The sequence below is a fragment of the Diadema antillarum genome, unplaced genomic scaffold (assembly GCF_040938485.1).
Source record: "Diadema antillarum isolate AM-2024a unplaced genomic scaffold, OU_Dant_1.0 seq00001137_RagTag, whole genome shotgun sequence".
In the NCBI taxonomy this organism is placed as follows: Eukaryota; Metazoa; Echinodermata; class Echinoidea; order Diadematoida; family Diadematidae; genus Diadema; species Diadema antillarum.
Genome location: NW_027271949.1, coordinates 1,120,731 through 1,137,318, shown reverse-complemented (window position 1 = coordinate 1,137,318; position 16,588 = coordinate 1,120,731). Strand labels below are relative to the sequence as shown.

The 16,588-nt window shown below is 38.9% G+C and overlaps 1 protein-coding gene across 2 annotated transcripts in view; it reads left to right on the top strand.

Annotated features, from left to right (window-relative positions):
* Positions 1–16,588, top strand: part of LOC139744121 (general transcription factor IIF subunit 1-like) — a 76,214-nt gene that overhangs the window by 21,427 nt on the left and 38,199 nt on the right. For both annotated transcript variants that reach the window (XM_071654578.1, XM_071654576.1), the window contains exons 4-6: positions 2,840–3,045; positions 11,363–11,533; positions 13,006–13,117. In XM_071654578.1, coding sequence (XP_071510679.1) covers positions 2,840–3,045; positions 11,363–11,533; positions 13,006–13,117 — 489 coding nt within the window. The remainder of the gene's footprint in view (positions 1–2,839; positions 3,046–11,362; positions 11,534–13,005; positions 13,118–16,588) is intronic.

Sequence of the window (16,588 nt, the reverse complement as noted above, 5' to 3'; positions counted from 1 at the left end):
GATGGGAGTATTGGTGAAAAGGCTGACCACATCAAAAGACACCAGTGCCTCTCCTTGTTCAAAGGTCAATTCACTGATTTCCTCAGCGAATTCTTTGGAATTCTGGACATGATGGTCTGTCTTTCCCACCAAAGGAGCAAAAATGTCGGCCAACGACCTTGATGTGTTGTAGCCAATTGAGCCTATGTAGTCAACAATGGGGCGGAGAGGGTAGCCTTCCTTGTGGGTCTTGGGTGTGCAATACAGGCATGGGATGTTTTCTTCCGTGGGGTAGAGATGTTCATACTGTCTTGGTGAGATCCTCTCTTCTTCCCTTAATGATTTCAGGATGGAGACAAGTTTCCTTTTGTACTTAGGTGTTGGGTCTGACGGAAGTTTCTTGTATGTTTTCTGGTCTTCTAACATATGACTGACCTTCTCCTTGTAATCCTGTATATTCAGTACAACTGTTGCCTTCCCCTTGTCCACCGGCAAGATAACAATATCTTTGTTGCTGGACAAGTCCTTCAAAGCTTGTCTTTCTTGATTGGTGTTGTTGGACTTAAGAGGGTTGGCATTTTTGAGGATCCCAACCACATCATTACGAAGGAGGCTGGCTTGGGTCTGATTCAAACCTTTTGTTGCTAACTCTGAAGGAACAACAAACTCTTCAACAGGGAGTTTGCTTGGAGCAACGACAAAATTCAACCCCTTCCCCAACAGGGATGTTTCACTCGAGGAAAGCTTGTGTTTTGAAATGTTAATGACCCACCTTTTCAGTTGAGAGCCAGATAAGTCGATCTCCTGTTTTGACTGGCGCTGATGGTTGTCAATCAGGCGCTGTAACTTGGACTGTTGTCTCGCTTTTGACCGAGGGAATTCCTTCTCCCGTGACTTCTCCACCAACGCAAGTGTCTTGTGGAACAAATCTTCCGGTAGATTTTTTTCCAGATTCTCTCTCAAATGTTTGGAAGAGCTGGAAAAATCTTTGATCTTATTGGTGGTGATCCGAATCCACTCACGGAGAAGGGCTTTCCTTGCTTTCACAATGATTTCCTTGGCGCGTGTTGATTGTATGGAATTCCTCACTTTCAAGCTGACCGGAATTACCTCCTCTTGTTTGCATCTTAGACTGAACACAAGATGATTGCGATGTCGCGACAATTTCTTCTCCGTACATTCCCATTCTCTCACTTTGCGAACGATGTTCTGTCTAAAACTATTCCTTAGATCCTGGAAGAGGTTCATCTGATTGGTAATTCTCTGATTAAGGCGAAATTTCTTTTGTACACAACCAAAGGAAACTATTAACCTTTCGTGAGCTTTCGCCTACAGACAGTAGGCGAAAGCTCACGAAAGGTAAATAGTTTTCTTTGGTTGTGTACAAAAGAAATTTCGCCTTAATCAGAGAATTACCAATCAGATGAACCTCTTCCAGGAGTCCAGTAGACATTTTCATTTGCCATGTACATGGCCCAAAAAATTGTTAGTATAAGGGTTTTTTTTGGGGGGGAGGGGTGGTTGATTTATGTCTTGATGTAAATTTAGCTTGGTTGCCACCTGGGCAACTATGGGCAACTTTTTTTATTAGCGTAATCTCAATTATGATTAGCATTAAATGTACAATATGTAATAAATTGCTCATTTTAAACCAGGAAGCCAGAAAACAAGGATAGTGCAACATTACAAGGGTTTTCTATGAGGAATCCATTTGTAGTAACAGTTTTCATTTTGAAAAATACGGATATTAAATTATGCAGATTTAACGTACCGTAATGAGCTAATTTGAGTACAGTTGAACCTCTCTTATCCGGCCTCCCTTTATCGGGATCTCTCTATTATACGGACGCAATCTCGCCGTGATTTTTTTTAAAAATAATTACAGGAGGAAAGGGGGATTCCCAACTCCTTGAGAACTCCTATACAAACACACATGAATTGCATATACTTGATACATTTCTTAATAATTATTTAGGTAAATCATCCCAAAAATTCATAAAAGAAAATGATTTCATTCTTGCAAACACGAACCTCTATTTTGGGGTCTGTTACTGAGTGTAACAATGAAAAGGTTGCAGTATACACATTACTACATGTGGTACTACAATGGGCTACATCAGTACATGTGTATGTATATGTACACGGTATAAAGCATTGAGTCTCTCGTATCCGGCTAAATCCCTTGTCCGGATAAGCCCCGGTCCCTACTTGTCCGGATACGAGAGGTTCAACTGTATGTACAATAGTCAAGAGAGAAGATGGGGTATACTATGTATATGACTTTGAAAAGTTGTTAAGTTGAAGCTCGAGGGTCCTTTTGTTGATTCAGATTCTAGATAGGGTATTGAAGTATTAAAATTAAGCTGGGTTGCCACCTTGGCAGCCTTGGGATATTAACTATATTGGTCTAATAAGCATGAATTCAGCTAATTAACCTACTAGTAATACACTGTACATTATAAGTTGATCATTTGCTCCAGGAAGCCTAAAAACATGGATGATACAAATTTTCAAGGGTTTTATACGCAGACGTTCCATTTTGAAGTGATGCAAATGTCCTATATGTCATCATTGGCATAATGAGCTAATTTGCATACATGTACACACAATGGTCTCATAGATGATAGCATATGAAATAGTCATGACCTGCAAAAGTTGTTTCGCACTTGTAAGTTTCTGCTAATTTGAGTTTAAGATGGTTACTGAAGTATATTGTGCTGAAGATGTAAGCTTTAAGATGGAATTTCAATTGAATTTCAATTCCAACAATAGCCAGACAAACACTTTTGAATTAAAGATTATAGTTGTACCTTTACAAGGATTGATACCGGGTCATTACCTGTAACATTCACATCATCAGGCTCGGATGGAAAGAGAGAACAATAAAATGCAATACAAGACAGACCTGGATGACCTTCCAAAGTTTGGGGCAGGCAGTGAGTTCGGCAGAGAGCGTAGGGAAGAAGCAAGACAGAAAAAGTATGGTATCACAGCCCAGAAGTACAAAGAAGAGGACCAGCCGTGGATACTGAAACAAGGTGGAGGGGACAACCAATCAGCAAAGAAGTAAGTCAATTCTTGGGCGTCATAACTTATGAAATTTCATACTGAGATAAGCATGACTAGTTCATACAAGTTGATGAATATAGTGTTGTTTTGGTGCTAATCATGTAAGGTGAGACAGGCAATGCACACCTGGGCAGTTGGGCATTTTGAATTCTTTCCTTAAGTCTTGACTCATGAGGTAGAGTACCATACCTATTCAGTGGATGTTTAAAGAACTTGACAATTTTATGTCTCTGCAAGAAGAACATTTTGTGTTGACCTTATATTTACACACATGTGGTCACTGAACAGTGGCGGATCCAGAGGGGGGCGCAAGGGGGGCCCCCCTTTATTTATCGTTAAAAACAAAAGAAATAAAAAGAAAAAAATGAAATGAAACCCGGAAGTGGCACCAGAAATATTAGTTACGCCCCCCCCCCCCCCCCCCCCCCCTTTATAGAATTCCTGGATCTGCCCCTGCTGAAATCACATTTTGTGTGAATTTGATTTTTTTTTTTTTTTTTTTTTTTTTTTTTTAGGGGAAGGGGCATATTTTTAGGCCCCCTAGCTTCAGTGACGCCATTCTTGTTATTATTGCAACATGAACACTTGTGATGTGTTACACTTCATGTACTCACTTCTCAAAAAACTTGTGATGTTAGCTCCAACTAAAAAAATCACAGAGTTTCAGGAAGAACTGTTAACTTTGCACTCTGACTAGCAAATTTGTGAGCATAGTGGTTGAAGTTGGTACAAATGCTGTGCAACTTTTACTGTGTACTTTCATGAGTTTCCTACACTTACAGTGGTGAGTTTTTGAGTTCACTAACAATGACCCTGTTTAAAAATGCTCAGGACCAGATTTTGTGGGCACTCATGGATTTCTACCTGCTTCTCAGACGTACCAAACATTTTCACAATTGCATCATATATTCTCATGCAAAGCATCCTGAAGTTTGGGGGGTTTTTGTTGTTTTTTTCTCAGCTACCAAGTTCAAGGACCATCCTTCATCCCATTTAAAGTACATGATGCATGTACTGCTTGGCAGTGATCTTTTGGGACTTTTTGGGTCAAAGGTCCGGTTGAAATGCTAAAGCTCTACTATGTAATGCTGAAATGAAACTATTTCTCCATACCTTGATGATAACTCAGTGCATAGGGGTCTACACTTTATAAAACTATATACATGCACACATTGCTGCACAATGATTCCGTGGGGTCAAACGTCAAGGGAAGATGTTCAATGTCAAATATATCCCATATTTTGACCTGCTCTCTTAAACAATCTAGCCATCCTTCCAAATGAAACCCATTTCAAGGAAAGTAAACACTCAACACATTTGTGACGACTACATCATTTAAAATCTTTGCCAGTTGCACACGTGTGTATGTGAAATTGTCATCTTACATTGTCAAGACGTACTCTACACCTATCGGGAAAACCATACATAATGACAGAGGCATACCAGTTGCCATAGCGGCATTTTTAGTTAAGAATTGAAATGGAGCCTCTGGGACACAGCGAATCACACTATTCTACCAAAAAGTGTTCAGAAAAACTGCTGAAATCACAATTACCCATTTTGTATGATCCCAAACTGTAGAATAATGTAGAAGAATTGCTCTTTCAGAGAATATGAAAAACTCAGGATTGGCTAATTTGACCCTTTTCCCCTATTTTGAGTCCTCACACAAAATCAGTGAGTGTGACTTTTTGTTGATTTTGTGATGCACAGTTACATGTTGTGTGTAAAGTGGAGAGATATACATAAACATATGTGACCCTGCATCACAAAACAAACAGAAAGTTGCCAGACAGGACATTTTAGTTAAGAGCATATTCTGAAAGAGCAGACTCTAAGCTTTCAAATGATGTATAATTCAAATCAAATGGACTCTCCTAACCTATCTAAATATTGGAAAGAGAGCACACACTCAGAAAAAGTGTGAACTGAGAAAAGAGGCTCTGAAGGACAGTGTCTATTCAAGCACTTAATCTTCACCAAGCTGTGCAGGCTGTGTGATGAATGGGACAAAAAACAGGATGTAAACCACAGGAGTAACAACAATGAAGGGATTATCAGATTAAACTCAAATTGAGCATGCCAACTTTCAAAGCAGTAGCATCATCCTTTCAAAAGTTACTTTTTTTTAAAACTTTTTTTATTAGCGTAATCTCAATTATGATTAGCATATATGTACAATATGTAATAAATTGCTCATTTTAAACCAGGAAGCCAGAAAACAAGGATAGTGCAACATTACAAGGGTTTTCTATGAGGAATTCATTTGTAGTAACAGTTTTCATTTTGAAAAATACGGATATTAAATCATGCAGATTTAACATACCGAAATGAGCTAATTTGAGTATGTACAATAGTCAAGAGAGAAGATGGGGTATACTATGTATATGACTTGGAAAAGTTGTTAAGTTGAAGCTCGAGGGTCCTTTTGTTGATTCAGATTCTAGATAGGGTATTGAAGTATTAAAATTAAGCTGGGTTGCCAAAAAACAGGATGTAAACCACAGGAGTAACAACAATGAAGGGATTATCAGATTAAACTCAAATTGAGCATGCCAACTTTCAAAGCAGTAGCATCATCCTTTCAAAAGTTTTTAGAGTTGTAAGTGAAGATTGTGTGCAAGGTTTTTAAGAAAGGAAAAGGGGACTCTAAAGACACACCTAATCACACTATTCTACCAAAAAATGTTCAAAATAAACTGCTAAAAATACACTTTCCTGCCCGTTTTATGATCCCAAATTTTAGTATAATGTAGAAGAAGACTTGCTCTTCCAGAAAATATTAAAAAGTCAAGATCGGCTAGGTTGACCCATTTCACCTATTTTCAGTCCTCACACAAAATCAGTGTGTGCGACTTTTTGTTCATTTTGTGATTCACGGTCACATATGATGTATATGAATACATATAACTGGATTTGCCTTTGATGTGTAAAACCAGCTACCAACAAGTCAGGTGCCCTGTGTAATACTTAATGTTGCTTGGATGTTGACTAAATCCAGTAATATTGCAATTGATATAAAACTTAATTATACAGATACTTTAACAGCTTCTCCATCCTGGATCTCATCCAGTCCCACCCGTTGTCTTGTAGTGCCGGTGCAGATGACTGTAAAACATGATATTTTCGCGGTATGAAATTTTCACGAATTGGAGCCGAGCGCGGCATGACATTTTCACAAGTTGCCCTTAACATTCAATGCATATTAACTAATAGTGTTGTAAACATGAACTTTTGCATAATTTCATGAATCTTGACTCTCGCGAAATTCATGAAATTAAAATGCACACGAACATTCCTCATTTTACAGTTTGTATGCATGTAAAAGGCATTGTGTTCTTACTAATAATAGCACTAGTGGTGCTGCTTTCAATTGTCTGCATGTACAATGTATATAGTGGGATATGCAGCATGTATCTGTACTGGCACTGTGGTACACTGTTGTTTGTTGCAGTAATATGGCAGGCAAACTGCAATAAATAGAATGCTGAAAAACTGGAAGGTCACTTTGTGCCTATCTTTTTCATCAGAATTTATCATATGTGACCCGCGACAATAAAGTCGCAAGAGCAAATTCCCTCCAAGGCGGAGTACAAAGATTTTGACCGTTATTTTTGTCGAATTTGGGTTTTTGCAGAAATAGAATCTTTGATATACACTAAATTTCATAGCATAAGGCTAAGTTTTTCCCATTGAAAAGGGAATTTTAAACACCCTATGTTGGATTGCTACAGAAGCCCATTCGTGTCACGCAAGGATAAAACTTTCAGTGGATCGATGGAGCTAACTGGCGGCCGCCACTTAATAATCTGGCGGCTGCCACATAATTATCGATATCGCTAAACGATAATTAAGTGGCGGCCGCCACATAATTATCGATATCGATATCGCTAAACAATTATTAAGTGGCGGCCGCCAGATGATTATGTGGCAGCCGCCACTTAATTTTCTGGCGGCCGCCACTCAATCATCGTTTAGCGATATCGATATCGATAATTATGTGGCGGCCGCCACTTAATTATCGTTTAGCGATATCGATATCGATAATTATGTGGCGGCCGCCACTTAATTTTCTGGCAGCCGCCACTCGATTATCGTTTAGCGATATCGATAATTATGAGAAATGTCGATATCAATAATTATGTGGCGGCCGCCAGTTAGCTCCACTGAAAGTTTTATCCTGCGTGGCACGAATGGGCTTCCGTAGATCGCACTCGTCAGTTTCGATCTTCTTTCAAACACAGAGCTAATATGCCAAGTGTTGCTACGATCTTGTGTGCGATTGGCTAGTGCATCGCACACATTTACATAGTTCGGCTTTCGGAGATTCGCGTTTCCGAAATGTCTTGTCCACGTGTGTATGCTCCATTGTTGTTGCAACAATACATACCAGTGGGTATGCTCACTCTGTAGTGTATGCTCTTCATTTGGCTTTCTATCCGAGCTTTTCTACCGCGCAATGTTCGACAACGGAAGTGAAGCAAAAAGTGAACAGTAACTCTAGGCAGCAACATCCAATGTGAAAACAGATACGATAGGGAACATGGTTTGAATGTATCAGAGTCGCAAATCGCCACACAAATCGTGCAACGTGCGATCAGAAACTCACTTTTCAATTGTGCTTGTAGTAAATATGACAGCAGGCAGACTCAAAGACAGCAGAAGAGAGGAAAGGAGCGGTCATAAATGACCAATATTCAAATACTAAACGTCAAAATTGCACCAAACTAAGTATAGTCGTGTTTGTTTGTTTGTTTTTTTGTTTATCGCACAATGCAGCACATGCACGTCTTGAAAAATAAACAAAATAACAGGTAGCGAGACCCTTGCAATCTTTCTGCCTTCGAAAGGGTCCCAAACGATTAGATTTACAAGACACATCGACCACAATGAAAACGTTATTTGTAAAGATGTGGATATGAGTGCGCCATCCGCTCCTGTGACGTGTACACACAGACATAGCGTGTGGATGCATAGTTTAAAGGACAAGTTCACCTTCATAAACATAAGGATTGAGAGAATGTAGCAATATTAGTAGAACACATCATTGAAAGTTTGAGGAAAATCAGACAATCCGTTCAAAAGTTATGAATTTTTGAAGTTTTTGTGCAGTACACGCTGGATGAGAAGACTACTGCAGTGTATGAATAACTTAGATGTCACATGCGTACAACAATATAAGGAAAATATAAAGAGAATTTCACAAAATTCCATCTTTTGAAAAAAGTACACATTCCCCTGACTCGTTACCGATAAATGTTATGGGTAATATTATTCCCCCTGCCTTTAGAAAGAGGCAAGTCAATTGCTCTTTTATTATGCGAAAAAAGTGAAAATATGTTGAATTTTCTTTTATATTTTCTTTATACTGTTGTACGCATATGACTCACAAGCTGTAGTAGTCTCCTCATCCAGCGGTTCCAACACAAAAATTTAAAAAATTCATAACTTTTGCATCGATTGTCCAATTTTCCTCAAACTTTCACTGATGTGTTCTACTAATATTGTTGCATTTTCTCAATCCTTATGTTTATGAAGGTGAACTTGTCCTTTAATATGTGCACATACACACTCATGTATACATACAATGTAACCAGCAAGCTTATCGTATCTGCCATCTTGAAAGATGTACTGGTAAACAAACCCGAGCGAAACGCATTGTGTACTCGGCTCCATACGCTGAGTTCCGAGGAAGGTGCCCGGGAAATTTGACTCTCTCAGTGAGCCAATCAGAAGCCGCTGTGGTTGCTAGAGGCGGAGCTTAATCTCAATTGCCACCATCGTACGGATGGGTGATTCTCACCTCGAATCGCCGCTTGGCATTGTCTTCGAGCAAGAGGTGAATCTTCAAAGCCCGTTTTCTCGCAATTTTGTCAGGCTAACAAATCAAAAAGGGCATTATATTTCGCTTTATGTGACCACTTACTGTGCCGGAAAATACAAGTGTTTCATATCAATGCAAAGCTTTGGAAATGGGCAATATGATTCAATGAAAAAATGAATTTACAAAATTTCTGACTTTTGCTTGAAACCGTTGTCGCCGGTCACATATTAAGGCAATCAAACATTCATTTCTCCTGGGAGAATACCCTGAGCCTCCCAGGTTGGTCTAATTTGTAGGTTTATTGACTTCAAAGACGCAGGATTGTTAAGTTTGTCAACTGTGATATACCGTGGTAGTTATTATAGGTGCAACCAAAGGGAGGGGGATGAGTGGAACGGATGTCCCCCCCCCCCCCTCCATTTTGAGCTTTTTCATCTTTATGCTTGCGTAATTCTCACCTATTCTTAAAGGACAAGTCCACCTTCATATACATAAGGATTGAGAGAATGCAGCAATATTAGTAGAACACATCAGTGAAAGTTTGAGGAAAATTGGACAATCCGTTCAAAAGTTACGAATATTTTAAGTATCTGCGCAGTCACTGCTGGAAGAGAAGACTACTACGGTGTATGATGTCACATGCATACAACTATATAAAGAAAATAAAAAGAGAATTTCACAAAACTTTACTTTTTGAATAAAGTGCACATTTCTTCGACTTGCTACTGACATATGTTACGGGTAATATTATTCCCCCTGCCTTCTGAAAGAGAGAAGTCGAGTGTTCTTTTGTTATGCGAGAAAAATGGAAATATGTTGAATTTTCTTTATTCTTTGAACTTTACATCGTTGTACTCATGTGACATCACAAGCTATAGTAGTCTTTTCATCCAGCCGTGACTGAGCAGAAACTTCAAAAATTCATAACTTTTTAATGGATTGTCCGATTTTGCTCAAACTCTCACTGATGTGTTCTACTAATATTGCTGCATTCACTCAACCCACATGTCTATGAAGTTGAACTTGTCCTTTAATGGAAGATGATCCTGCAAGACGACATTCCGAACAGATCTTGCCCAAATTTTGGTCAAGGGTTATTGAGTCTAGAATGTATGTACATGTATTACTGTAATGGCTTACAATGTAATAGGTGGCAGCATCTTTTAGAAACCTCTTTGGCTTGTATATTTAAAAAGGAAAATAGCAACGCTGGATAAGATAAAGCCATGTACACCTGTAGATATCCTCTAGCCAACATAAAGAATAAGGAAAAAGTAATGTACAGCGTAAGAAAACTTAGTTCAGCTGAAAGTTGACTTCTCATCCAATGTTCATTATTGATCCATATACCTGCTTCATTTCCTTTTTACTTTCTGGAAGGTGTGAGAAAACGATTGCTGGGTGGATAGAAAAGGGTAAGATGGGGTGATGGGGAGTGAGATTTTGATGGTTTGAAGATGATTTTTTAGAAACATTTTAGTGCGACTGTGATTATGAGGTTGCTGCCTAAAGTGCAGTTTTCTTGGTCCCATATGTTACCACATTTAAGGTAGGTTGTGGTGGGGGCGGGGAGAGAGGCGACAGGGCCCCATGCACTGCTTCTTGTGCTGCATATGCGCTCTCTTACTTCGACTGAATTGCTAGCTGATGCTGAGCATGAGGTCAACTCCATGTCTATACATGTACGTCATCACAAATTATGGCTGAAAGTGCACCACAGGTAGTTAAAATAGTAGACTCTTTCTTAAATCATGGAAATTACCTTTAGATAATTATCAAAATAGTGCATAATTCCAACAAGCCAAGAAGTTCTCACAAAATAAACATTTCTCAGGAATGAACACTTTGTATTATCAGATTACTAAGAAAACAAAACAAAACAGAACAAAACCTCAACCATTAAGATAGGTCATTCAGTCATTGGATATTATAGATTGCTCATTGGTGCATTGCATGCCGGTAGTCCAATATACACATTTTGTGTGATTTTTTTTTTAAATGCTTGTTGTTGACTTTGTTGAGCGGGTATTTCACTTGGTTAGAAAGATTGTACTAGGTTGTGGTAGCATAATGAGGCCACAACCACATTGACTGACTATTTCTTTTAAAAAATGGTACATCATTATTGCCTGCAAATGCAGTAATCAAAGTTAAATGTGGATGTGTGGACACCCTTCATAACATCACAATCTGAACACATGTTAGAATCAGTATAACTACTTGTACATCCATGTAGTACCTACCTGTAAATCCTGGTCGTTAAATCCTAGTAAACACTTGCTGATTACATACCATCGGTTTTGCTGTTGCTAGTAATGTAAATTTTTTATTGCAGTGCTATGTGGTGATTAAAAGTCCAAAATATCTTCATTTTTGGATATTGTCAGTTGAAATCAAACTTTGTAGCAAGCGTTTTGAGCAACCAACATGTGCTAAAGTGAGAATAAATGTGCTAACTGAATAGTTGTCATCAACATTTCTCCATTAAAGATTCAAGGGCAGAAAGGAAGGCAGAGTGAATGAGAACTCAAGCTACTTCATACTTGTTCAACTGGCTGATGGGACCTTTGAGGCATACCCTGTCGACTCGTGGTACAATTTTACAACCATGCAGACCTACAGGACTCTCAATGCTGAGGAAGCTGAAGAAGAGTATGGAAGGTAATCTTGTGCTTAACTTGGGGCCACAGAGATCAGTTTGTCTAAAAAGCATAGAAATTAAATGATTCAATATTTTTGTGAATAAAATTATAACACCAGAAGTGCGGAGGCAAGAAGTTTAGAAAATTTCATTATGATGAATGTAGTATACTTCATCAGATGGGCTTTTCACAATCTTTTTCCTTTAAAATACACATCATGTAATCTGAGATATTTTGTGTACAGTATCCACCACATAATCAGGCACCTGATAATTGGGAGCACTGGCTGAATGATGTATGTCTCCCAGAAATATTTCCAGTGCACACTATATTCACTGTATAATCAGATGCAGACCTCAGATAAACAGGACACTATTTTTTCAAGCAATATTTATTTTTTTACATATTCTACACAAAAAAGATTAAAACAACAACACAACTTTACAAAGATTCCTTATCAGTTTCTGTTTATTCATCAATATGTGCTTAGCACTTATGAAAGCAAGTTTCAAACTAGTGAGTTTCGCAACCTCCATCCAGCTTCACTGTGTGCCTGTTGCAAGCTAATTCGATGAACCTTCAATCAAACATTGACAACATACTATATGGTCGAGCATACACACAAGCGCTAGTCTGATAGCGCCCAGTAGCATTATGAAAATTATGATCAAATGCAATCTGGAAAATCAAAAGCTTACCAGATTTTATTGTAAATATGTTTATTTCTCTTTGACCTGTATTTGATGGTAGCTTTTCATGATCCAACAGGGCTGAGCTTTTGCTAGTTACCGATACATATTAGTCATGGTGATTGAAAGAACATTCATTTGACGTTCCCACATCAATTTTGGCTAATTATTGCCCATAAATACAGATTATACGGAACATCCTACACGCCCAATGTATGAATCATCACGTAGAAATAGATACAATTTGGTAAAGGCATATGAGAACAAAATTAAAATGGCCCTTTTTTATGTCTCTGCAGCAAAGTGCCATGATCCGTAGTGATCTTCTGATCCAGTGGTCTCATCACCAAATTTCAAAAATTCGCAACCTTTGAACGGATTGTCCGATTTTCCTCAAACTTTCACTGATGTATTCTACTAATATTGCTATCAATACATTCACTCAATCAACATGTATTTTTGGGTATCATTCTTCTTAAAGTGATTACAACTACATGTAACCGGTAACTTGGCACCAAACTTCGTGCTAATCCAAGAGGTGACTTTGAGGTCTTAAATCTACTTTATTACCAGAATGTGGCCAAAATTGTCCATAGACCCCTTCAAGGTAAAAGCAGGTGAAGTGGTCTTGAATGAAACTGCATCCACATTGAGAATATATTATACTCTTTGTGTGTCTTGTTTGTGATTGCTTAATTGTTCAAACTAAGAAGTCTTTAGTGGAATCATTGTGTAGCTGCAAAGAGTGTCTGAAGTCACAAGAAAATTTACATCAATTATTAACTTTTGTCCTTCTTTTCAGGAGAGACAAGACAGTGAATTACTTTTCGCTGATGGTCCAGAAGAAGCTTCGAGATCTAAAAGATGAAGAGGAGAAGGAGGAGGAAACATCAAAATCAAGGACCTCAGATTTGGTATGGATAAGAGTGATAGCCATTGCGGTTTTTAACAAATGTGGTATGTCCATTACTTTTATTGTCTTTTTAGTATGAATATCAAGAAAGGTAAGCAAAAATAAATAAAAAGGAGTGAGCTTTTTCCTTATAATTGTATTTACAAGGATGAAAGGCCGGGTGATAGGCCAACTACATATTTTTTTAAGCCCCCCAGAGGTGAGGGGAGACTAAGGGATCGTCTGTCCGTCTGTCGTCCATCTGTCGTCCATCCATGGTCTGTCCGTCATCTGTCCGTCGTCCGTCCATAACGCTACAAAAACTTAATTACTTTGTACTGAGTGCTTCAATGTCAATCAAACTTGGAGTGAAGAGTGTTTATGCAAAGTTATAAATGTTACCAGCAGGAAGGTCACCTTAATGTCAAAGGTCATAGGCAGGGTCAACGAACTTTAAGGAGACAATGTTCAGTTTTTACGGCACATTCCAATTATGGCTCATAACTTTTGATTGGTGTGTCCATTTGTGACTAAACTTAAATGGTAGGTGTCCCTTGAGGAGTTGAAGGTCACCACAAGGTCAAAGGTCACAGTGTTGGGTCAACAAACTTTTAGGGTCCATTGGTAATTTTTTACGGCACGTTTCAATTATGGCTTATAACTTTTGCTGGGTAGGACTGTGTGGGACCAAACTTTGGTGGTAGATGTCTCCTGGGGAGTTGAAGATCACCATAAGGTCAAAGGTCACAGACAGGGGTCAACAAACTTTTAGGGGCCGATGTTAAGATTTACGGCACGTTTCGATTATGGCTTATAACTTTTGCTGGGTAGGACTGTTTGTAACCAAACTTTGGTGGTAGATGTCTCTTGGGGAGTTGAAGATCACTACAAGGTCAAAGGTCACATACAGGGGTCAGCGAACTTTCAGGGGCTAATGTTAAGTTTTTATGGCGCTTTTCGATTATGGCTTATAACTTTTGCTCGGTAGGACTGTTCGCAACCAAACTTTGGTGGTAGATGTCTCTTGGGGAGTTGAAAATCACCACAAGGTCAAAGATCACAGACAGGGGTCAACAAACTTTCAGGGGCCAATGTTCAGTTTGACTGTGTTATAAATACCTAATAAAGTATTTTTTCTCTCTTTTTATTCTATCGTGTTCTCTCTTACAATCAAATTGTATGTACACCATTTTTTGTCATCCATATGACATTTTCACAATTATTGAAATATACTGTTCCATGTTCTTTTTGGAGCCATTTTCTTTGCAAATAATTCTTGTTTTACAAAGCTCTTGCTGTACTAGCACTTTGCCTTGATTCCACTTTATAGCAATCAAAGTTAAAAGGTTTTTACAAATGTGTTGTGATACATTTGTGGGCTAGACACATTTCGGCACGTGCCCTGTTTAGAAACCTCTCCACTGGCTAGACTCATGTTGACGATCCTGGCAATCACAGGTGCAACTACAGGAGCACACTCCTTGAGCAGCATCATCGGCACGGGGTAGAGTTCGCATGACGTTGCTTTAAGTATTAATGTATTAAAGTGATGTAATGTTGTTAAACGTCGTTGGCTCAAAGACTAAAAAAGTTGATATGCTAGCAGAGATCATTTAGAGACATCTGGAGATAGGCTGTGTTGGATTGTGTTAACCTTGTCAACAAACAAATCAGTGTATTTGCAGGTGACTTGTTACAGGTGATGGATGGAGGTGGAGACGATAGTTTCTGATTGAGAAGTTGATTAGCTTTCTAGAGTTATTGACACAATCATTGATAAGTATGTAGTATGTTTCTTGAGTTTTTCTGATTTTTTTTTCTGCATTTTCACTAGTTTGTGTTTTTGTTGAAGAAGTACTATGAACGCAGCATTCAACAATTGGAAGTGTACACAATTTTTTTAATGTAAAATTTGACAGTTTAAAAATCTGACATGGTCTCCACGGCAATTACAACCTATGACATTTGCCCATCCTGTCCCCGTGCGTTGTCTCACATCCATTCTGTTTTATCCAAGGGGGGCCTGACAAGTGACTGTTATGGCCGTCGGGAGCATGGTGTAAATGCAGCACTAGGGTGAAATGCATAGGTGCTGAAAGCACACTGTAAGGACAGAGCTCCACTCCAGCACGTCCTTCTTCTGGCACCTCCCAAAAATTACTCTCCAAACAGTCATCAGAGATGTTGCTCAACTTTACATCCCTTGCAAAAGATGCTCTATCAATTACCTTGATGTCATGCACAATACATATTCTTTCTATCAGGTGGAGGTTTGTCCAAGTTGAGAGAAGACTTTGTAGGAGAATGGTTGAAAAGGCCAGGGATTACTTTGAAATCTGCCATATTTGGCCGTCAGATGATTCTGTTCTACAAACATTGGTGTGTGGACACATTTGTAGGTGGGTGATGTTACCAACTGATCAAGACAACAACTGGCCAGCAAGTCGTTGAACTTTATTGTGTTGGGAAATGTCGGATTGTTAAAATGTGTCTATGTTTTGGTCTACTCTCCCGTTATAGCAAGGGGAACTTGTCTTACAGTATTCTCCTCTAGGATTATTGTGAATTCTTCAGTGAAACTTGAGAAGGCAACATGAGTCCCAGGGGGTCAATATTATACAAATAGTGAATGGTCACAAGTGCGATGGTACAAGATTTCACACACGGTGAAAGATAGAGGCACTTTATTCAACGAGGCGAAGCCAAGTTAAATAGTGTGTCTCATCTTTCACCAAGTGCGGAATCTTGTTCCATGGCATGAGTAAGCTCAAAAGACCATACACTTTTTGTTTGATACGACACCTTGGACATCAACAAATGTCCATACAAATCCTTGAATTGAGCACAGAAATTGCAAACAATTTCCTTGAAAGGGGACGGTGTCAATTTTCCATCAAGGTGGCTTGATATAGAGTTCCTAATGTGTTCCCAAATTCCACTCAAATTTCACTCAAAATTACATGTTTACCTACTGACAGCTTGGTTTTTAGCAACACTACATGTATGTGACTGTCTTTAATCTGTCTTTAATCTGCCTTCCTTCGCTGGAGGTCTGTTTTGTGCAATATTCAGCAAAATGATGTGAGTTATCTCTGTGTTTTCTGTTGCTGGGTCTGTCTATTTGAGGGATGTCTACTGACCAGTCCCAATTATTGATTACCATGTGAGTACTCAAGTCATTGCATCTGCACTTGTCTCTAGCCTGCCCTTCTCGCTGGTTCTACATTCCAACGAATTATGTCATTTGGTTCCTGTTACGTAGGGACATGCCAACTACAATGCCAAAGCCGGGTTTAAGATCGAAACAAACAGTGGACAGAGCAAGCTCACGCGATGCAGCAGCCGCTGTCATAACAGGCGACTCTGCTCCCTCGCCCCCATCTCAAGCGATCGATGACCTCTTGCAAAGTTCAGCTTTTCTCCAGCACATCGATCACGTGATTCAATCCATGGTACAGATGACAAAATATGTTCGCGATATGGATATATGTGA